The following is a 22,759-nucleotide window of genomic DNA, read 5'->3' as shown; positions in this document are numbered from 1 at the left end:
CGTGCATCAACTCTGACCTGGCGGCCGGACGTTCCGCGAACTGGCACACATTGCACATTGTCAGTCGACGGGCGGTCGCAGGCGTCGGTAAAAACGCAGCCCCACGACCGGCCGGCACGGTGGCGCCAGACGTGACACCGTCCTGCTGACACTGCAGTAACCTGACAGTCGAGTGATGGCACTGCAGTGACCTGACAGTCGACTGATGACACAGCAGTGTCCTGACAGCCACCCGATGACACCCTACCTTCTGCCACAGCCTGGTGGCTTCGCCGAGGTGTGACGTTTGCCTGATGACTCGAGCATCCCCGTGTCCGCACCGTCTCACCACGCGTATCTCGGTGACGGCAAGCCGGCGGGATCCTCCTCACTTCCCTCTCCCTGTCAACAGCACAGGGACATCTGGCTTCTAATGGCCTACGACGGGTAGCAGTAGTGTGTAAACAAGCTACCCTTTCCGACCTCCTTGGCCGCTGAGTCGGCCGGAAAGACAGCGGCCACTCTGCCCTCAATCGACCGACGCACGCAGTCAGAGGACAGAGACAGATAGGGTGAAAACAGAGGGTACAGTTTCCACACCCTAAGGAGCTCGCTCCCGCCGGTTCGTGTCCTCGGTCCCAATTCCTGTTTGACCAGACTCCGGCCCGGCTCCGCTCTGTTCAGCCCGTCCTTCTGGACCAAATGAACCGACTGTCCGGCGCTCGGTGGCAGTGTTTATCTTGTCCAGAGACGGTCGCGGCCGCGTAACGGCGGCAGATGGGGACCAGGCGTCCCTCTTCCAGCGGCAGACCCCTGCCCCTGTGTGACCCCGGCCCATCACTGCCCTGTCCAGCCCCGTCACTGCCCAGCCCGGCCCCCTGCACGGCACGGCCCCGTTCAGTAAACCTGGCGCCCGCCGGCCGTCTGCACAGCCCGCTGCCGGCTGGAATTCAGCAGACGATAGAGACGAGATAAACAAATATATACCCGCGCTGCTAATGATCAGTAGCGCAGCCATCCGTCTTGGGGGCAGCGCCGTCCGCCGACCGGGCCATCTCTCATGCCGCTGTAATAATATATCTTGGACGACGGCCTTCGATAAACAGACTCCCGCTGAGTCTGCAAGGGTCGGCCGGCCGCCGCGCCCGGCTGGGTGAGTCGTGACCGCGCCCGGAACGCACTTTCATTCAGTTCCTGAAGGAGGAAACCGGAAACGGGCCGGTCAGCTGCCGCACCTGATTGCACTTGTTCCCGAAGTTACGTGCCCGCGCGGCTGTGCGCAAGCCAGTTGCGTCCAAGAACTGGTTCGAATGCCGGCGCTCGCTGCAGACAGCTGACAACTACGCCGGGGCTGTAGTTCTCTGTGATGGCGCAGGCCCGCGCCCCCGTTTGTTCTGCACTGCTCCAAATACAGTGCCAGTGGCTGCATGCTTCATTGCGAGCAATGAGAATGTCACCGGCGGAGCCATTACGTTATCAGGCGGCCTATTGAGGTCATGACCCCGCGCTGCTGGGGAGGGCGGTCACGCCTTGTGCAGCTGACCGAGAGGCCGGCACGCCGCCTCTCCTCCCCTCCCCTCCCCTCCCTCCCTCCCCCGGCGTCCGCAGCAGCCGTCACTATCAGACACGATGTCACCTCAAGGGCACGTGTCCCTCGCGCGCAGCAGCCGCCTCCGCCGCCTGCTGCGAGGCCATCGGACCGGACCGGTTGTCCGCGGCGCCCCCGCTCACGCGCCCGCCGAGCGACAGCGCTGCAGTCGTCTCCAACGCGCCGCGAATGGCTCCGATGTGCCACATTTGTCTCCGCTGCGCTGTGTCTGCCCCGAAGCGCCAAAGCTGTTCCTGCTGGGCTGCGTCTGTTGATGAGCCATGGCTGTGTCCCTGTCGTAACAGCTGTCCATCTTCAGCACATGGTTGGATATAATGGGTGTTCACTAAAAATTGAGACAAAGTTTAGCAGGCTGTATCTTCGGTAAAAATGTACCGATTTAAACAAACGAGGCATTGTTGTAATGCACATTGCATCTGCTGCAAGCCGTAGAGTGTCAGCAGATTTGCCTGATCCCCATAGGCCATTTTTTTGATATTTCCTTGGAAGTGTTGTCACAAGCTCTGGCACCAGTGGACCGTGATGTTGGCCAGTTGATGGTGGTAATGAGCAACCAGTTGATATTTTGTATGAAATCGAAAGACACCAACATACGTTACAGCCTTAGACAAATCACATTAGACACTCATTTGTTAAATTTCAGGCGTGGAAATTGGCTTATCGGGTCTCGTTCCAATGGGCATTTTTACATCGGCCGGGGCCCTCAAGGCGCCCCTTGGTTAGTGTGCTGGCGCGAGGTCGGACCAGAAAATCACCTTCTGGTTACATATGTTGTTCTGCATGAACCTCTAGTGCTTAATAATACACTTGGCTCAAAAAGTATATTGTAAAGGACCAGTCTGGAGGAATAAAGTCAAACTGATGATATTCTCTGAAATAACACATACACCACGGCATCCAGCGTTAGCTTGCATGCTGACACTTAATTGGACGTTAGCCCTTGTATCATCGATCACATCACAACAGAACACTCCATTGTCTAGTTAATTGTCGCCCTTTAACTAAAAATATGATTTTTCTACCTTAAATAGTTCAAAACTTTTTTCTGCATTTTTTGTCCCTTTTTTGACCATAGCATATTTACTTCTCTGGCCTTATGTTGTTCCCAGTCGCTTCGAGAAATCATTTGCGCCGGTTGTAACTCAGCCTAGTCTCAGGTGTGATATATCTTCTTCGCTTAGGCACAGTTAATACCTTACTGATCAGCAGCATTGCGCCGTGATGTGTCAAAAAGCCCCTCCACGTGCATTTTCGGGGCCCCGACCCTTCCTCATGTCAATATCTCCACAATTACACCACTTCAGCTTTTCGGACTCGCACACCCTCTAGAACTTTCGTCCGACTGTACGGTATGTAACTAATTTTGACATTTTAAGTTTTCATTAGGTATTTGTACGTGTCAAACTCTCCCATTGACGTGCTATTTTGGGAAAGCCTGCCAACTGGCTTTTGGTAGTCCTTGTTTAAAACGACCTCCAACGCCACTGCTTTCATCACATCTGTGAAATTTTATGCTCGGTATGATAAAAACGTCCCTTTTATCTCTATGCTAAGTTGCATCGTAATAGCTTGCTTCACTTTTGATATGCAGCCATTCAAAGTTTGTGTCAATTTTTAGTGAACACCCTATATATAGCAACCGGCAGAAGCTCTCCGGATTAGATCAGTTGTCGGGCTTATGCTGCTCCCGATACCGTGTATTTCGGACGATGACTGGACACAGGAAAGGCGAGGGCAGCCGGTTCACAGTTGCCGAGTGCTCTCTGTTGGCGGCATTAACCGCTGTAGACAGGTGCGGACTCAGAGACTGAGTGACCAGACGGCCGGCCCAGAATCCTCTTACTGTTGCCGGTGACGTGTCTGACGCTCAGCGGCCTGGGTCCCCGCAGAGAGCAGCTCAGCACCCGGCGGATCCCAGCCGCTGCCGGGCACGGCTTCATAAAGCGATGACTGAGCTACATATATGTATGTATAGGCCTTTGTGCGTTTGGATATCGCTGACTGTGCGGTATTTCTGTTTCAACCGATCGTGCGTAATACCGCAGAATAACGCGCAAACTGTGCAGAGTGGGGCGGTTAGCACGCCACAACACACAAAGTTTTATGTTTCGGTGGAATGCGACACGCTGCGTCACACGGTACTGATATTGTTTTAGTTAACATGACACAGCACATCACAGAGGATGATGGAAGTGAACAGGGCACCGTATACACCACCCGAACACGCAACCGTTCAACATTCTGCACGCTCCCTCATTGTCCCCGCACGGGATGGAACATGTGCATTGCGCAGCCCCGGCGTAGCGCGCTCCACCATGTGGGACAGAGACTCAGAGTCCAGTGCAACTGCAAACCATTTGCAATGGCGCACGGTCGGCGGTCCAGTCCGGTATTTGGGCGGCCGCTGACGGCACAGGGGGTCTGGGTGGTGCGCCATGATCCATTGCTGCTGCAGAATCGGACGGGGGCGGGGCGGGGCCTGGGTGGCTGATGGATGACCGCAGCACCTCTGTCCGTCGTCGGTATGTGCCGTGTCCGCCCTGCAGAACCGAGGGCCGGCGGTGGTGGCGACTGCCGACGGATGTCCTCAGAGGACACTTAGAACGGGCCCACTCAGAGTGACCGGGCCACTCGAGCCGACAAGGGACATACTGCAGAGCCGCCGCAGACGGACGGAATCTCACGGCGCTGGGGACTCGGGTGGTGGCAATGACTCACTTGATCCGCTCTGCGCTCCTATCTATAACTGTTCTCCTATCTACCTTTTCTGTTCTCCAAGCTATGTTCTTCCTTTTCTCTCTTACTCTTATCTTCATTTCCTCTCTCTCTCTCTCTCTCTCTCTCTCTCTCTCTCTCTCTCTCTCTCTCTCTTTCTCTCGTTCTCTCCCTTTCCCCCCCTCTCTCTCTCTCTCTCTCTCTCTCTCTCTCTCTCTTTCTCATCCAACTTCCCTGCACATTCACCGTCAAACGCTTACTCGTACACCCCCAGCAACAGTCTGCGTCCGTCCGTAACAATTTCCGGAGTTCTGCCGCTCCACCCCGGAGACCGCCCTTCCCGCCCTCCTGGAACCGCCCCTGCCCGCCCTCTGTTGCTGCTCTCCCCTCCCCCTGTTCTACGACCCTGACTCCGCCTACTGACTGCAACAGTTCAGCGACACAGTGCCAGGGCTTCTCCTGAATGGAAGCGACGTTGAACACGTTTATTATAATGTTCCTTTGAATTGATGAGTCATAATGCGAAACGAGGAAATTAACCCAGCAGCGCGTTAAATCAGTTCAGCCATTTGAATACCACACGACTGCGGCGCCAGTGCTCATCTTAATGTAATCTCCATGGCAGGAGTCACCGCAGACGCCATGAGTCAGTAATCCAGATGACTGATAAACTCCTGTGCCAACAGCGGTAAGCTTTGTAATACCGCATGCAAGTTCCCGAGAAAGTAACCGGTGCTACCGACCCAGGCGCTCAGCTTGGCATCTGCTCTGACATTTCTGCAGTCGGCCTCGTCATCGGGTTTGCCCGCACCTTATTCAAAGTGACGTACCCCGTTCAAGTGGCGGAATGGACCGCTAGCGCTCGCAGCTCATAATCCAATTGAGTCTGTCGGACGAATTGAAATAAAACGGCTACCGTTGACTGCTCGAGGCGGGGCGCAAATGCATCCTTGGCGACATTCACAAGACCCCGTTGTTCGCTTCTGAAGTAATACTTTAAGCAGTTCGTCATGAGCCGACACCGCTAGAGGAGCTGGGAGTCGAACCTTTTCGGGGAACCGCGGAGCGCACCGGGCTGTAATCCCCCACCGTTAGGTGGCATTGAACGCCCGCAGAAAGGGCACCGAGAGCGCCTTTTGCCGCTTCAGAAATCGGCCGCCCGGGCCAACTTGAGCAGGGCCGCGTTCCTCAGGGCTACACTGTGTCCGGGAAGGATGTGCTCCGCGCTCGCCTCGGCGGGGTTCTGTGGATGGACTGGACCGTGCGTGACGTCTCATCCCGCCTACGCCCGCTGCAAGATCTCCGGGTATCCGCTACCCCGGATCGGGATCAGTCCACAGTGCCGGTACGCCGAGCGCCGAGTGGCGTGTGGCGAAAGGCAAGGGCGAGGGCGGCTGGCTAGGGCGAGGGCGTGGGCGAGAGGGTTGTTGACCTGGCTGTCCCGGACTGTCGTCGTAGACTCCCCTGCGCTTGGTGACTCAGTTGAAGTGCGTGCGCCGTCGTTGATGACGCATGCTGCTTGAACATAGCGCGCTGAATGCGAGAGGAGTTTCGTGCGCTAGCCATTGTAAGGGAACAACTTTGCCGAAAACAATTTTTTTCGGTTTCCTCTCCTCGGTCTTTCGAGATAATGTTCTTGGATATAGCCTGTCTTAGATACATGTGCGCCCAACTTTGTCTCGACTCTATCCATCTGTCTCCTTTGTGTATGTTCTCAGCCACCTGCCGTGTGTCTTGCAGCTGACCTGTTCTCTCTGTCCCCCTCAGGTGCCGCCGCCGCCGCCGCCGCCGCCATGTCCCTGGCCGAGGAGTACGGCGCGGGGCCGTCGTCACGGCCGTACCCGCCGGGCCTGTACCCGCCGTTCCCGTCGTCGGCGCCGGGCCCGGCCGGTCTCGGCGCCGAGGGAGAGCCGTCGGCGTTCCGACCCGTGGTGGCTGGCCGCGCCGGGGCGCCCAAACCGGCGCCGCACCCGAGCGCCGCGCCGGGCAACAAGTACGCTGAGTACCCGGGCCTGGTGGGGGCGTTCGGCGCTCCCGGCCTGCTGGGCCCGTTCGGAGCCGGCGCGCCCGTGCTCGGCCCGCTGCCGCTCGGCTCGCTGACACAGCACATCCTGCCGGGCGTGTTCGACCGCCGCTATGTGCGCATCCCCGGCCGCGCCAGCCGGCCGCGCAAACAGTTCATCTGCAAGTTCTGCAACCGACAGTTCAGCAAGAGCTATAACCTGCTGATCCACGAGCGGACGCACACCGACGAGCGGCCCTATCCGTGTGACATTTGTGGAAAGGCGTTCCGGCGGCAGGATCATCTCCGGGATCACAAGTAAGTCGTAGATGGATGTTTGTCCTACATCCCATGCTTTAGGTTCTGCTTCAGGGAGATATCAAAGAAACCTTAGACCCAGGCTCTTTCAGAGATGTCTGATGACGACGACTCGAACCTACGAGAAATACATCTCTAAGTTGGGCAAACCTTTCACAACATTGGCCTTGTTTTATAGATAAATGTACCAAAGTTGTGTTTATGCACGGATTAGACATTATTAATGTGGAGTCTTCAAAGTCTTCAGGTCAGAAGCATCTTTCACTCCTGTTGATCTTTAATTAAAAATGCATAGCACTCTTTCTTGGACCTTACCATGACCATTTATACGGCGGCTGTACGGCGGATCTGGTGGGGAACATTATTTAGTCATCGCGCGTGCTGCCGGACTTAGTACCCATGTCATGCTTCAGACCGAACAATAGTCCGGTCACGAAGCAACAATGGTTAAATGTTGGTTTTCGTGAGCTTGTCAATGTTAAGTCATCAATTTCTTACAATGGGTTGCTGATGGCAAGCATGAGCGTGATCATATTTATTTCAGCGGTGGCGAAATGATCCCATGAGTTGATTAGGGTCGTTAGTGCCATGTGTGGCTTCTCGGTGGTAACTCACAGACCCCTGGAAGCCGCCGTCGGGGCAGCCGACCGTGACTTCTGTCTGTGGCCGCGTCACGGCATCCCTCAGAGGACTCCCTCCCTGGCTAGAATCCTTTTGGTCAGAGGACCGACTTCCCGGCACAGCAAACTGTCCGTCAGAAAACTCCTCCCTGGTACGGTCGGTCAGAGGAATTCCTCCGCGGCACTGAAGCCATGCAGGGTCACCGTCAAGACACGAGCACACCACACTGGTCCCTGTCCGACCGCAGAAGACTCACAGAGTGCAGCTTTGGCGCAGTCAGCGCTACTCTCAGAGTCAGGCTCAGTCCAGTCACCCTGCCGGAATGTTGTCACCCGACAGTGGCCGTGAGAAACGGTTCAGCGGAGGAAGTGGCCGTTTTCCGGAGCACTTGTCAGGGTGCAGGTGTTCGTGTAGGCCACGAACATGGGGAATGTCAGGTCTACAACTGGATTTCGGTTAGAGCGCTTGCAGATGAATGACATATTCCCACGACCCCGGAAGGTGAACTGGTGCCCACGGATGTGGCGACTATTTTAGCGTCATGAGATCTGAGGACGGCTTCGCTGAATCTAACATTTTTCATTAGCCTCTTCCTGAGTTTTTTTTTGCGACTTGCTTCTTGATCAGTTAAGTCAGTTGAATAGTTTTTATGGTTGGCAGTATGTCGCTCTCTCCAGCACTTTGTGTCATGCAAACCAGTTGGGCCAGTAACCTTTTCTAGTAGCACCTCGAGTGTTAATCCGTTCATTTTCTCAGCCGAATCTGTCGCTGCTATTTCCTGTTCCCAAACCCGGCGGGACAGCCGAGGACGAAGCCAGCCAGTTTTTGAGCCGTTGCGCGGGCGTCATGCTGATGATAACGGGACTGCGATCTTACCTCGGCAGCCAGCCACCGGGCGGCCGGGCAGTTGGGCAGGGGTTTAGCGCGGGCGTCAGACAGGGGTTTAGTGCGGGCGGCCAACTGCGGGCGGTGTCCTGGGTGTTGAACCGTGAACTGTGAGGTGCGGACCGTTGCGCCCCAGACTGCCGACGGGTCTGACGGGTGGGCGCACCCCGGCGGGACCGGTGGCACTGGACGGTCTCCGAGCAGGCGCAGGCGACAGAAGGCGGTCACCGCTACCGTGACCTGGTCACCGCCGCGACACCGCTGCCGAGGCGTGAGAAACGGGATTAACCCAGTCGTGCTGCTTGGAGACTGGATATCTTGCGCCGTAGTTTGGCCGGATATCATATAAAAGTTGAGATTTAGGAAGGGCTAAAATTGATATTGTTGAGGTTGTGGACGTTTACATTTCTTACCGCAGTGTCTGATTCGTCAAACTATCGACGAAAGGTAATGATACCACTGGCTTTGTTTCCCAATAATTAACAAATGTTTTAACGTCACGCGATCGTAAGAGCTGCTGAGTCTATGAGATCCTTTCCGTTTGCATTCTGAAGCGTTTAAGCCTGGCCCGCGTATAACGGTTGGCAATCCAGACTCTGCTGATTTCCTGGAATACTGGGAGCTCGCTGGTCGGAGGTAAACGTTATCAGGCTGAGCATGCTCCCATGTGGGGTCAAGGTCGGGACGGAGTCTGCGAGGGCCAGTGAGCCCAGATCTGGTCGTCTTTAGTTACAAAGGTGGGTACCTACCCAGCAAAAGGAATAGGCAACCTGCAGTTGATTGGAATAGTTGTAAACGGGTTTCCAGCGCGGCTCTAATCACTCACATTCTTAGGTGTTGTTTTTATCCGCTGGGACTGAGAGCGTGAGATGATGTTTTTCGTACTCCAGCGTAGATGGGTAGCCATACGGCTTCCACGGTTGACAGTGATGACATCAGTCATCTTTTGCAAGCTCGTTAAAGATTTGGGCTGTACGGGGACTCGAACCCCGGGCCTTTGGATTAGCGCTCCAATGCTCTACCTCTGAGCTATACAGACCAAGTACTTTAACGAGCTTTCTGCCAAGTTTTATGCGGATCATTCTTAGGTGTTGTTTTTATCCGCTGGGACTGAGAGCGTGAGATGATGTTTTTCGTACTCCAGCGTAGATGGGTAGCCATACGGCTTCCACGGTTGACAGTGATGACATCAGTCATCTTTTGCAAGCTCGTTAAAGATTTGGGCTGTACGGGGACTCGAACCCCGGGCCTTTGGATTAGCGCTCCAATGCTCTACCTCTGAGCTATACAGACCAAATCTTTAACGAGCTTGCAAAAGATGACTGATGTCATCACTGTCAACCGTGGAAGCCGTATGGCTACCCATCTACGCTGGAGTACGAAAAACATCATCTCACGCTCTCAGTCCCAGCGGATAAAAACAACACCTAAGAATGATCCGCATAAAACTTGGCAGAAAGCTCGTTAAAGTACTTGGTCTGTATAGCTCAGAGGTAGAGCATTGGAGCGCTAATCCAAAGGCCCGGGGTTCGAGTCCCCGTACAGCCCAAATCTTTAACGAGCTTGCAAAAGATGACTGATGTCATCACTGTCAACCGTGGAAGCCGTATGGCTACCCATCTACGCTGGAGTACGAAAAACATCATCTCACGCTCTCAGTCCCAGCGGATAAAAACAACACCTAAGAATGATCCGCATAAAACTTGGCAGAAAGCTCGTTAAAGTACTTGGTCTGTATAGCTCAGAGGTAGAGCATTGGAGCGCTAATCCAAAGGCCCGGGGTTCGAGTCCCCGTACAGCCCAAATCTTTAACGAGCTTGCAAAAGATGCTGATGTCATCACTGTCAACCGTGGAAGCCGTATGGCTACCCATCTACGCTGGAGTACGAAAAACATCATCTCACGCTCTCAGTCCCAGCGGATAAAAACAACACCTAAGAATGATCCGCATAAAACTTGGCAGAAAGCTCGTTAAAGTACTTGGTCTGTATAGCTCAGAGGTAGAGCATTGGAGCGCTAATCCAAAGGCCCGGGGTTCGAGTCCCCGTACAGCCCAAATCTTTAACGAGCTTGCAAAAGATGACTGATGTCATCACTGTCAACCGTGGAAGCCGTATGGCTACCCATCTACGCTGGAGTACGAAAAACATCATCTCACTAATCACTCACAGCTTAACCATAATTTAAAAGAATCTTCTGCACTAGAATGGCAAGCCGTGAAGCTGGGAATGACGGTCGATGTTTCCCATTTCCTGTAATGTTCCCAAACACAAAGGTTTTGCCGAGCGCAGCCATTGCAGCCAATACCTAATTGTGCCGTATACACTGGATTGTTTCGCTCGTAGTTCGTAGCACAGAAGTTTCATGTCACTCGGTTGTAAAGCTCTCCATTTTGCAGTTTAGGGAAACAATGGCAGGCACTTCCGTTTCGCATTGCTTTCAGCTATGCTACAAAGCTCTTTTGTCCGGAAGCTCGCCGGCGTCACGCTACTGCCGTTAAATCGATTAACTTTTGAAAGAACGCAGTGATTCGTCACCCATCGCTGCACGTATCTACTAAACAGTGAACACGCGACTTTTTGGTTCTCGTTACATTTGCTGACATAGCTGTTTAACCTCCGGGATTTAGAGTGGTTCTCCGAAGAACCGCAGCAGAGACAGACTAGAATGAATGAGACTCGGGACTTTCCAAAAAAGTAGCAGCCATGTGATATAAGAGCTCTTCACTGAAAACTTTTTTACCATTTCCTGAAGGGTAAACCCGCCATAGCATGGTAGCTTGACACACAGAGGTTTTTTACCACCTTCCAGATGGTAAATTTTACTCTTTCATGAAGAGTAAACTCGCCAGGGAGGGGTAACATGACACACAGACGTTTTTCACCATCTTCTGAATGGTAAACTCTTTTGATTTACTCTTGTCTAGAGTGTAACATTTTTTGGATTACACTCTTTGAAAGGGTAAATCTTTAACGGAACCCTTTTTTAGGGAGTAACACATCATCTACTCTGTGCTTTACCCTCCTACAGAGAGTATATTCTTATGGCCTACCCTTTGTCACATGGTAATGTTTACTCTTTCCTTTAGTGTAAACCCCCCAGAGGATGGTAACAGACCCACAGACGCTTCCTTCAGATTCAGAAGCTTCACAAAGCTTCTGTTAACCGGAGCTCACCAACTAAAAAAAAATGTTTCAAGAGCAACAATGTAGGTATATTTGGCTTCCGTACAAACAATACGAGGGGCACACCAACCATGAACATTGTGAGACTCTTCACTTATTCATACAAATTTATACAAAGCGTTCAGCAATGCACAAGGCACAAGCGGTAAATAAACACCACGATACAACTTGAATGCAATTTGAATATGAATACAAGACATTCAGCGCCCTCATATTGGATTAGGCAGAGCGCACAATATTTGAAGTGAGCGACGGCGTTCCCGGGTGGTCGCCCGTCTGCGTGAGATAATGAGACTGGAATTGGATCACTACAGTGCAAGGCTTTTTCAAAGTCACCAACAAAATGCATAAACTTGTAGCATCACAACAAAATTAATGTACGTAGGTACTCACAACACTAGGCCACGTGGCCATGCACGGGGTCCTGTTAACCAGGTCAAATTAGCACCACTCAACGGCACGCAATGCTCTAGCACATCGGTACTTACAATAAAATGTCCACAGAGGCTCTATAGGCGATGAACAACACACAAGCACAATCACCAACGGCCACGCCGCGCGGCACCGACACTGCTCACATCCGCTCTCGGAGACCAACGGCCGAAAACTGACAGATGCGCGCGGCCTTCAAACCGCAAACGGCCGATCTCGTTTCTGATTGGCTGATTGTTTCCATTTCAAATATCATCTTCACGAGGGTAAACAAGATCCACGCATGAAACGACTATCTGTACCCGAGTCACGATACCCAGGAGGAAAGAGTTTTCGTGATGTTCTGGATCGCGAGAGTAATATTGATATTTACATGGTAATAATACTCTTCTCTGGCGAATAAGTTCATATTAACCACGCACCGTTACTATGCACATAATGGTAGCAGCGAGTTACCCTTTCAATATACTATTATCTTGCGGGTTTGATGAAAATGAACTCTCCAGGAGGTAGTAAAAAAGTTTTGAGTGTTCTCAAGAGGCCGGATCGCCGGTTGTGTTTCAAGGAAATTATCTGCATGCGGTAGACTCCACATCAGCTGAGCGGCGCGCAGCGGCTGTTCCATGGCCGACAGCTCCGGCCATCCATCTAAACTCGGCCGAAATCCGGCGTCTTATCGTGCCGAATTATATCTCCGACCTTCATCCTCCACAGGAACCCGTTCAAGCTCACATGCAACACCGCGAGCTGCGGAGGGGCGCCTCTGTAATGCATGCAAGTCACTGAACACTGTGAGGGGACGGGCGCTTTTTATGTGACGTGTTCTGCTGCTGACCTCGATGGGCTGAACCATGATAAACTTACCTACCGAAAAAAAAATTATTTCAAGATATATGCTTTTATTTTCATACTAAGATAAATGCAATACTAGCGGCATAGTTTGTGTTGCTGAAAATTACCTTAGCAGTAGCTATTTCGACTGTAAAGTCAGGAATTATTTCGCGGCATTCCGTCCGTCTTAACGGTCCGTCCGTCCGTCCGTCCGTCCGTCCGTCCGTCCGTCCATTCGTCGGCCCGTCTCGCCAATGTCGGCTCTGGCGGCGCTCGCGGGCTAATGGCGCTCAGTGACTTGCAGGCAGTGCCGGTCGGGCTTTTTAATCAGGCGACGCTCTCAGCCTCGCCCCATTGTGCCATGCAATATACCCGAACGCGTTCAAAGGCAGTCCCGACGGCTCGGACGCCAGCTGGACCGATCCGCGATGCGGTGGGGCTTGGACGAGGTGCCGCGGCCGACGCCCTGGTCAGTGGCCAGAGCCTGAGGCAGTGGTCATACGACTAGCTATGCAGGCTGGATGTAATGGCGAGCATAGACAGAGAGGAGGGAAGTGGTGAGAAGACTGCATTGACATTGAGGACGTGGACCACAGTAGCCAGATACCTACTATAGGGCTTTCAACGGCAAATCCTGAGGGCGTTGGGCGTTGGCGGTAGGTGGACGTCCAGGCGGACGGTGCGCTCATGTCAGGCAGCTCGGCGGACCGCTCACGTCAAATACCTCATGTCCGTCCCTGGCTGTGGGCGTCGTCGGGTCGGTGACGGCGGCATGTCGCCCTCCGCCGGCCCGCCCGGCTGCCGGTAATCGGAGCCGCTCAGTGGCGAGATGGTGTCAGCGGCCCACCCGGCCGACAGCGCACCCGGACACCGCTGCACCGCCACCGCCGGCTGCATGCATATTCAGCACCGCCGCCGCCCCTGGGCGGTGCGGCGCGCGGTGCGATGCTGTGCAGTGAGCCGCCGCCGGGTGGTCATATATGGTCTACCCGGTCAGGTAAACCGGGCTGCGACCACAGCACTGGCGAGCCGACGCTGTGCCGGCGCCCCTCCGCCGCCGCCGCGGCGGTTGCAACTCGGCTGCAAACCGTTAGTCATGCACGGTAACGCTGCTCGCCGCCGAGCCGTCCTTGGGGTCTTCTGCAGTCGCCGCCGGCCCCCCTGCCCGGCGAGGCGGGCAGATCCGCCCCTGTGCCGGCCCGTCCGACCGCAGTCGCTGCCACCGCCACTGCCACTGTGCCGGCGCGGCGCGACCACTGCGCCGCACCGGTGACGGACACGGCGCGCTCGGCTGCAGCGGCGCGACCGCGCCATGTCCAGAATTAATGGCCGCCGCCCGTCGAATAATTCATGATCGGAGCCGGCCACCGGGCGGGCGGCCGGTCGGCGGCGGTGGCGGGGTGAGCGGGGTGAGTGGGCCTCACCTACCGTGCTTTACCGCGCCGTGCTGCGCCATACCGTGCCGTGTCGTGCCCTGCCGAACCGTGCTGTACCGTGCAGCAGACCGACCGGCCGCCGGTAAGGACCACTAGGAGCCCACCTGTTGCCATACTGCAGCCGCCGGCGGCGGTGAGGGGCGGAGCCGGGCGGGCGGCGGTGCATTCCTCGCCGACTGCGGACGCCGCGCCGCTCTGCCAGTGGCGGCCGGTGGCGGCCGGTGGCGGGCCGCCGCTGAGGTGTGGCCGACTTAGGACCGCACCTGACACGAACTCGGCGGAGGATCAGCCGCGCCGGCAGGCCGACAGCGCACGCGCGCCCGATCTGCCGCCGCTCCTGCTGCTGCCGCCTGGGTGGCACGTCCCGGCGCCCCGGGCTTTCGGCAGGCCGGCGCCGCGCCTCTATTCAGCTCTCCCTGCCCCAGGCCGGACCAGATGGCGAGCTGTGGGTGGCAGACCGGCGCGCCGCCGAGCCCAGATGACCAGCGCCGCCGGCCGACGGTCGCAGCGGGAGCGCTGGTCCCGCGTCAGAGTCTGGCTCGTGCTAAGCAGAATTTATCGCTTGGATGCTCACGGGGAGTTTTGCAGCTGACGTTTGTGAAAATTACCTTAAACGTGGCTAAGAACCTCACAACCACCGGCTAAGACCCGTGAATATTATATAATTCGGTTCTGTTCACCGTTGTCTGCTTGGGTAAACCCAAACGGCAAGGACAGTGGGATGTCTGGTTTTGATCTGTTCAGACTCCGCGGTAGCTTGCTCTTCAATCTCTGGCTCTGCGGTCCGGCCGTTGTCCTCCTGTACCTCCCTTGTTCCTCCGCTGTCCTTTCCCAGCCCTTCTGCTAGTGCTGTCCCTTTGTTGGTGCTTTGTTATCTGCTCTGCTGTCGGCTCTGCCGTCCTGCACCGTCGGGCCGCTGTTCACTTTGCCGTCGGTCCGATGTCGTCCTGCTGTCGGTCGCGGCGCGGACGCGGCGGTCGCGGCGCGGTGCTGACAGCCAGCGCGAACTCCAGTCGTGCCAGCCCCGTCCGTCGGTCCGTTTGAGGTGGTCGGCTGATGGACGGCGCTGTGGTGCCGCCTCCTCTGCAGCGGTGCCGCCAGGTGGCCCCGCGCCGCTCCCTCCGCTGCCGCTGCTGCTGCTGGCTCCCCAGGTCCGCCCCGCCCCGCCCCCGCCCCCGCCCCCGCACGGGGACCGTGACACCTCCGGCCGGCCGTCACGCTCGGTGTGCGTCACCGACCCCCGCGTTACGCCGGCTTTCACGGCGTGTGACGCACGAAGCCAGAGGCGGAACAAGGCTCCCTGTAGCGGATCTGACGTGCGTCACGACTCTGGTACGATGACACGGCACGGGTCATGATGACATAGTGTAGGTCACGGTGACACTGCTCAGGTCACGGTGACACGGGACTCGTAACGGTGACACAGCGTAGGTCACGTTGGCATGGAACTGGTTATATCTTCCTGTTACTCGAGAAGAGGCGATGTTGGTGCGAATGGTGAAACATACGGTGCATTGTGCTGGAACATGCGAGTGTGCACAATCCAGGCACGATTCTTTGTGCGCCGTCTGGAGCATGGGAAAGGTTGCGCCGCGTTGTGTAGGTCAAACTATTGGCTCACATTGCGCCGGCTCTGGCGTAGACCGTATCTGGAGCAGACTGGTCAGTTTTGGACGCCACATTTGGAGTTCAGACGGCACCGCTCCCCATCTCGGCGATATAAGTGGCACCAAGTCGGGCAGCGCAGCCCCCATCTCCGCACGCGAAGTCTGTATGCCGCTGCGTTACAGTGGGATGCCTCACTGGGAGAGTTGGCGATGGATCGCGCAGTTCAGACCACGCCTGACAGACGTGCTCCTGTTGATCTGCTAGACCCACACTAGTCTGTAATGGTCAGCTGGCGCTGTCAGAGACTCGGGCACGGTCAGGGGCGGTCAAAACGTGCGAGTCGTGTGTAGAGGCATCACGGAGACCCTGCCACCGTTACCATCGTTGCGAGCGCCTCTGAGCGTATTAATGTCGGCGGACCCATGGGTGACGTGGCCGCAGCGGTCAAGCGACGAGCACGTCCGCTGCTGCACGGCCAGGCTGCAGCTCGGGCGTCACTCGGCGATGTCTGGTCCGTCTCCGGCGGCCGTCCGGCCTGTCACTCATCGTCTTCCGGCTGTCCCCTTATCGTCCGTCTCGGCGGTGACCGCCGTCACCAGCGTCCCTGACGCCATCAGCACCGGCGAGTGGACGGCGCAGCTGCCGCTCTGCAGCCGGCGGTTACTGCATTTAGTGATACTGCAGCTAATGATGCAGCTGGTGATACTGCAGTTCTGGTGATACTGCTGATGATGATAGTGATATTGCACCTGCTGATGGTGATACCGCAACTGCTGCTAATGATACAGCAGCTTGTGATACTACAGATAATGATGCAGCCGTTGATGATAATACTACAGCCGGTAACAGGCGATAATGCAGTTTATAATTTTGATGGACCTAAACGATCATACAGACGCTGGATTTATCTTGAAGTAAACCACAGCTGCCCACTAACCCCGGCTTAGCCATGGGAGTGGAGCTGGCCAACAAAAAGGCGCAACATGCAGCTCGGCTCGAATTGGTATGTTGTCAACGGCTAAAGGAAGTCAGCAGTCGGCTAGTCGACCGCATGCATGCTTGTCGGATTAAAAACTGGGGATCGGGCGCGTTTGACACGGTTAGGTACACAGGGCCGCGGGCCGGCGTTACGAGCTAGGGCACCCCTTTGTCGGGTGCAGGCGCAGCAGTTCGCTCGTTTTGTGTGCTCGTGTGGCTAGCGATTCCGGCGAAACAATCGGGAAGACTTGTAAATACACTGCGACACAGCCGGCTAAAGCTGGGGCATTACATGCATTCACGCTGGATAAGGAAAAATCAGAACGTTAGGAGATTGTTATGAATGTTTGAAACTACTGACAAGCTCATGATATTTTAATGACTGGTCGTGATTCTGGGAAGGAGAGAAAAGAAAGCACGCAACTTGAGCGTTTTCTGCTCATTTAGCAGACAGAGACATGGAAGTGTATATGGACCATTGTGACAAGTTTAAAGTCACGATGCATGTTTTCTACTCGTTTTGCTTTGATGCTACAAGCCTTTATTGATTTATTCGACTATATTTGATCTATCTTTATTGGAACCTTCCGGTATAAAGAACACAGCTATAAGATCTTGCATAAAACAGACGCAGCATGCAAAAAATACCTAATATTAAAAAAGTCTGCTTGCGGAACTCTTGTCGATTTCAGCATCCTTAAGTCCAATAGATAAACCGCCCTTCTTTTATTTGCAATCCTTGAACACCTAACGGCTGGTACAGCGCTCAAAAGTAACTGCAACACCACCAAACCACAACAAGCATTTTGTTCGCTGTCGAACATTTCCTCGACCCCGGCACCGTCTGCCGGTAATCCCCCTCCCCCCTCCACCACCACCTGGCCGATACCGCACCGGTACTCTCTCCGCGGGACCCCATGTATCGGCGACTTTGTCCAGCACTATACCGGCCATAAATTACTGAAATGAGCGCCGGCCGTCGGGTGACGTCACACTGGCTCCTGGGTCCCCGCCGAGAGGATGGGCCCAGTCGGTGGCCGGCACTCCCGTGGGCACCGAATGGCCGCCGAATGGGCGCTGGATAGTGGGATTTTAATGGCGAATGGGTATCGAATGGTAATTCGAATAGGCGCCGAATGGGTGTCGTCCAGTGGGTCGGACTAGCAGGGAAATGGGTACGGAAGGGGTAGTGGAATGGGTGCCGAATAAGATGGGGAAGGATGTCTGAATGGCTGACGAATTGTTGAGGATCGGGGAGTGAGGCTGACGGGAAATGGTCGAGGAATAGGGACCCAACGTGGCCCGATGTCGGTTGGTCGGGGACAAGACGTCCCAAATCTACTCGCGGCACGATCGAGAAGGGAAGAAACGTAAAGGGATGGACGAGACGGCCCTGGGACGGGACGTGGCCGGGACGGACGGCAGGTGGGAGCCGGGAGCGGTCAGCGCACATACATCACTGTCTGCCGGTCGCAGTCGGGAGCCGCCACCCATCACCGCTTGCTCGTACTTACCAGGACAGTGGCGGGCACTGAGGACCGCGCTGGGATGGGACGGACAGGGCAGGACCGTACTCCGGGCCCGTGTCACCTGTGTCGACATCACCGCTGTCAGATGGAAGGGTCGTTCACAACGGGTTAGGTATGCCTGTAACGGGGCTAGCCATGATATCGAGAAACCGTCTGTTTTAGCAGATTGCGTATTATTTCCGCAATTGTTCTGGACGATAATGTTATATTTACAGCCAACTCCCAATCAGACCTGTCTGCATGTTTTATAAACTTCGCTTCAAGGTCTCCCGTCGCACGCCTGTCCCTCCCCTCCCCACGCCGTTCCATGAAGCGGTAGATTCGGTACCAGTTCTGCGACGGCCGTGCACCTATCGAGCGGTGTGCTAACGGTACCCGCTGTACCGACACCGTCCTTATGGGGCGCCGCAGACGACCACAGCCGGCCGGCCACCGGCCCCCACCGGTCCTCACGTGTCCTCGACGAGTCCTCGGTCAGTCCTCGGCTTGTCCGCCTGTCCGCGCCGGTCCTCAGTGAGCCGAGGAGGAAAATATGCGGCGCCGGACACTGCCGCGCTAGCCTTGCCCGGCGCTGTTGGACAATGCATCCTGTCTGCGGTATAATGTGTACCGCCGTCGGCCTGAATAATGCAGCATGAGGCCGGCCACTGTGGCCGATACCGCACCGACAATGGGGCCGCACCGGGCCGAACCGGGCCGGACCGAACCGAACCGGGCTGGAAGAGAGCCAGCGGCCGCCGCTGCTGGTGTATGCGGGGATATACGAGAGATGTGTGCTGGCTGTCCTGTATGCGGTGGCGTACGGTGCCTAATTGTACGCAAATGTAGTACGAGCTCATGGCGACTGTATTTAAAAACCGGTATGCTGCGGTTTATAGCTCCCGTTATGACGGGAAAGTGTGGGCTTGGGAGCACATTGGTTCATGGTTATTGTTTAGTGCCTGAGTCTGACCGTGATTTGTTTGTTTCAGGTACATCCACAGCAAGGAGAAGCCGTTCCGATGCACCGAGTGCGGGAAGGGATTCTGCCAGTCCCGGACTCTGGCCGTTCACAAGATCCTCCATCTGGAGGAGTCGCCGCACAAGTGTCCCACCTGCGGCAAGTCGTTCAACCAGCGCTCCAACCTCAAGACCCACCTGCTGACGCACACGGACCTCAAGCCGTACGAGTGCCAGGCCTGCGGGAAGGTTTTCAGGTAGGTGTCTATCACCGGGCCCATCGGCTGACCGAGCAGCGCCAGCCTTGCAAACAGTTTATCTGGCCGAGTTCTGGGAAGCTGACCGTGGCTGCAGCGCCACGGCTCGGGGCAAAAGAATTCGGCCGCGCTGTGGTTTAGCAGTTGGTTAGAGGCTTCGAGGAAGGCTTGTAATCAGGGTGTGAAAGCGCTCTAATTGGTCGATCGGTGCAATAAACACTGGCTGCGGTCCGGTGGGAAACCCTGTCGGTATCTGGACAGACTGGCCGCGGAATTCGGGCCACATGTCGAGACGCCGCCGCCGCTGCCGGCCGGCCGGACGAGTCGGGGACGCCGCCACCGACCTCTGGTCTTTGTCCGGCTCTCCGCCTGTCCGCTCGGCCCATCTGCCGCCCCGTCAGCGGTCGATCTGCGGCCGGGGCCAGTGGCCTGTTTAGAGGAATCCGTCCTCTGCTTGTACGGCTTCTGTGCGTCGTCCGCGCCCGTATCTGGTCCGTATCAGCGCGGCCGGCAGCGGTAACGTTTCAAGTGTTCTCTGCGTACAGAGTGCGGTGGCTGCGCTGTCCAGACGCCGTCACGTGCGCGGCGGCTCGCTCTGTCCCCGAACTGACCGCTAGCGGAGTTTCGACACCACGCTCCCCTCCCCAGTTGACCTCAGTCCAGCGCTACCCCGACACCGATATGTACTGCGCAGACTGTGCCATGTAGCGTGCCCTCCCCCTTCAGCCCCCCCCCCATCCCTGAGGCCCAGAGTGGAATGTCGCCCCACACTGCTACGCCCCACTCACCTGACCCAGAGTGGGGAGGGGTGCGATTTTAGCCGCTCACTGGCATGCCAGCTGACCTCGGAGAGGGAGAGAAAGAGAGAGAGAGAGAGAGAGAGAGAGAGAGAGAGAGAGAGAGAGAGAGAGAGAGAGGGAGAGAGAGAGAGAGGGAGGAGAGGAGACAGCTGGTCCGTACAGCAAACTCGGCGCATGCTGTCTTGTCTTTGAATGTGTTGTCAGCTAGATAGATAGGTAGGATAGATATTAGAGAGAAAAGATAGGTCAGATAGATTATTTGGATGTGGATGTTGATGAATCCACCGCACACCGACCACCCTCTCGTTTAATCGTCTCTCCACCACCACCGCCGCCACCCATTACCGATCATTGCTCTGACCTCTCTCTCCCATTTCTGCAGGCGCAACTGCGACCTGCGGCGTCATTCTCTGACCCACTCACTGGGCGACGCGTCGGCGGCGGACGAACCGGCGGCCGGACCGAGCGCCGGACCGAGCGCCGCCGCAGGAAGCTCTACCACCTCCCCGCCGGACGCGCACGACGTCGACGAAGACGAAGACGAGGAAGAAGATGAGGACGAGCCTGCCGAAGATGAATGCAGCGACGTGGATGTGGTCGGATCGTCGGGCGATGAGCGCGCTCCGGGAGACACGTCACACGAGGATGGTGACGGAGTCGTCACGACGCATGCGGCTAGCGCTGAGGTCACACACAGGAGTGATGACGCTGTTACGGTCGGTGCGGAGGGCGTCATCCGCAGCGCTGAGACGTCGGCGCGCAGCAGCGAGCCGCTCATCCGTGGAAACGATGCCGTCATCCGAGGAGGCGCGGATGCTGTGATTCGTAGCGGCGACCCCGTCATCCGTAGAAGTGATCCCGTCATCCGAAGTAGCGATCCCGTCATCCGTAGCGGTGCTCCCGTCATCCGTAGCGGTGACGCCGTCATCCGAAGTGGCGAGCCCGTCATCCGAGGTGGTGACGCCGTCATCCGAGGCGGCGCACACGTCAGCGTACCGCCGATGCGTCCCGCACAGCCTTCAGCCAGCCGGTCCACAGGCTTCAGCATAGACGACATCATGAAGCGATGAGGCTGATGATCGGGCCGGAGACGCGGCCAGCGTCGCTATCGGTACAGACGCCGAGTGATTGCCGTTGAGACCTTGTCTGGTGCTCAGTGACCGCCCCTGAGGCCACCTCTGGTGCTCAGTGACCGCCTCAGGCGCTCTGAGGTCGCGGACGGGACGGGACTGAGCGATGACAGTTAGTCGAGGTTCAGGTGATACCACGCCGACTGGAGGGACCTCGCGATCCGTGCGAGATGAATGTGATTGTGCGGCCCGGCGAGTCGCCGGACCGGCCAAGACGCATGCGCAGTGGGACTTTCAGAGCCTTCGCAGGCCTTCGCATCGCGTGTGGCTGTGCAAAATGTTATTTGTGTTCACGGGGTGCTTAGCGTGGGACCAGTCGGTGCATGACGCTTGTCGGTAATCATACCGACTGCCATTGAAGTCCGATGGAATATGCGACCCGAGTCTTGTCTTAAAGTTGTTACGATGCTTTGTCGATGAAGCTGCCCGAATTTGCCGTTATGTTATCCCAAAATTATTGCTGCATGCTGCTTTATTGCCTTGATGACAATCTGGATGCAGAATCCCTTTGTTATCCATATGATGGATATTTACGTGAGCGATAATAAATCCCTGTGTATCTATACAGCGGCCATGAGCTTCCAAAGTCATGATATATCGGCACCGGCCGATGTTGTACGATGGGCGACAGAAGCGGCCCCGTTAGCGGGGCTCGGCTCGCCCTTTGTTGTTGTTACAGTGCGGGTGTGCTTGGGGAGGGGAGGGGAGGGGGCAGAGTTGCGGCGATCTCTGGTTAGACAGGGTTCGGACGGTGCATCGCCACAGAGCGTCTGGGGTGTATTGCGGCACAGCATCCCCGCTTCGGCAGGCGCCGCGCAAACCCTCGGATATCCCGCCCCGTCAGGGTCTGTATTCCCTTCGTGTTTGTTCGAGTGCTCTGGTTCTCCGATTGCTAGTAATATGCCCTATTATAAGTAGCCATTATCAGACACAATATCAGCAGATGAGTTGGAGTGCGATGCAGGGGCTGGGCTGGCATTATGTCGGCAGTCGCCGCAGTATTTGTGGTGACTATTGGGATGGCGCTGAACGTGTGTCGAAAAATATGCCGTCGAGGAGGAGCGGTGTACGAATTGAGAGTCGCTCATAGTACCTTGTACTGCTGAGTGTGCCTTGTACTGATGGTGGTGCCTGAATAACTGTAAATAAACTTGGTTGGCTGTTAGAAAGCGTTTGTAGCATAACGACGGGCTAAAAACGTCTTCAACGAGCACTCACCGCGTTTGCTTAGAAAGGATGCTGAAAAATACACGTTACTGGCCATTATTGTTGTAAGATAAAACGACAATTTTCAATGCTAGCTCAGATGATAAGCTAACCGGCGACTGATCTAAGGCAGAGGAGCTGATCTGAAGGTTTCTTACGCGTCTTCTAAAATAATTTATTCTCCCCCCCCCCCAAGGTTTCAACATTTCTCGCGAACGTTTTAAGAGCTTGTGGACAGTTCTGGATAATACTTCCATAGTAAGCCAACTTCTGCTCAACTTCGCACACGTCTGTAATAG

At 55.9% G+C, this 22,759-nt stretch overlaps 1 protein-coding gene across 3 annotated transcripts in view; it reads left to right on the top strand.

The window, feature by feature from the left end:
• LOC122387165 (protein bowel-like) overlaps window positions 1-22,423 on the top strand; it is a 33,704-nt gene extending 11,281 nt beyond the window's left edge. The window contains exons 2-4 of one of the 3 annotated variants that reach the window (XM_043377086.1): window positions 6,079-6,623; window positions 19,100-19,324; window positions 20,507-22,423. In XM_043377086.1, the coding sequence (XP_043233021.1) occupies window positions 6,097-6,623; window positions 19,100-19,324; window positions 20,507-21,194 (1,440 nt within the window). In that variant the 5' untranslated portion in view covers window positions 6,079-6,096 and the 3' untranslated portion in view covers window positions 21,195-22,423. Of the gene's footprint in view, window positions 1-6,070; window positions 6,624-19,099; window positions 19,325-20,506 lie in introns of all 3 variants that reach the window. The other 2 variants (XM_043377085.1, XM_043377084.1) reach the window with 2 other exon arrangements.
• Window positions 22,424-22,759: the final 336 nt, after the last annotated feature.

Source organism: Amphibalanus amphitrite, unplaced genomic scaffold (assembly GCF_019059575.1).
Source record: "Amphibalanus amphitrite isolate SeventyFive unplaced genomic scaffold, NRLGWU_Aamphi_draft 000275F_arrow, whole genome shotgun sequence".
Classification (NCBI taxonomy): Eukaryota; Metazoa; Arthropoda; class Thecostraca; order Balanomorpha; family Balanidae; genus Amphibalanus; species Amphibalanus amphitrite.
Note: the sequence above shows the minus strand (reverse complement) of the source record. Positions and strands in the feature narration are given on the sequence as shown.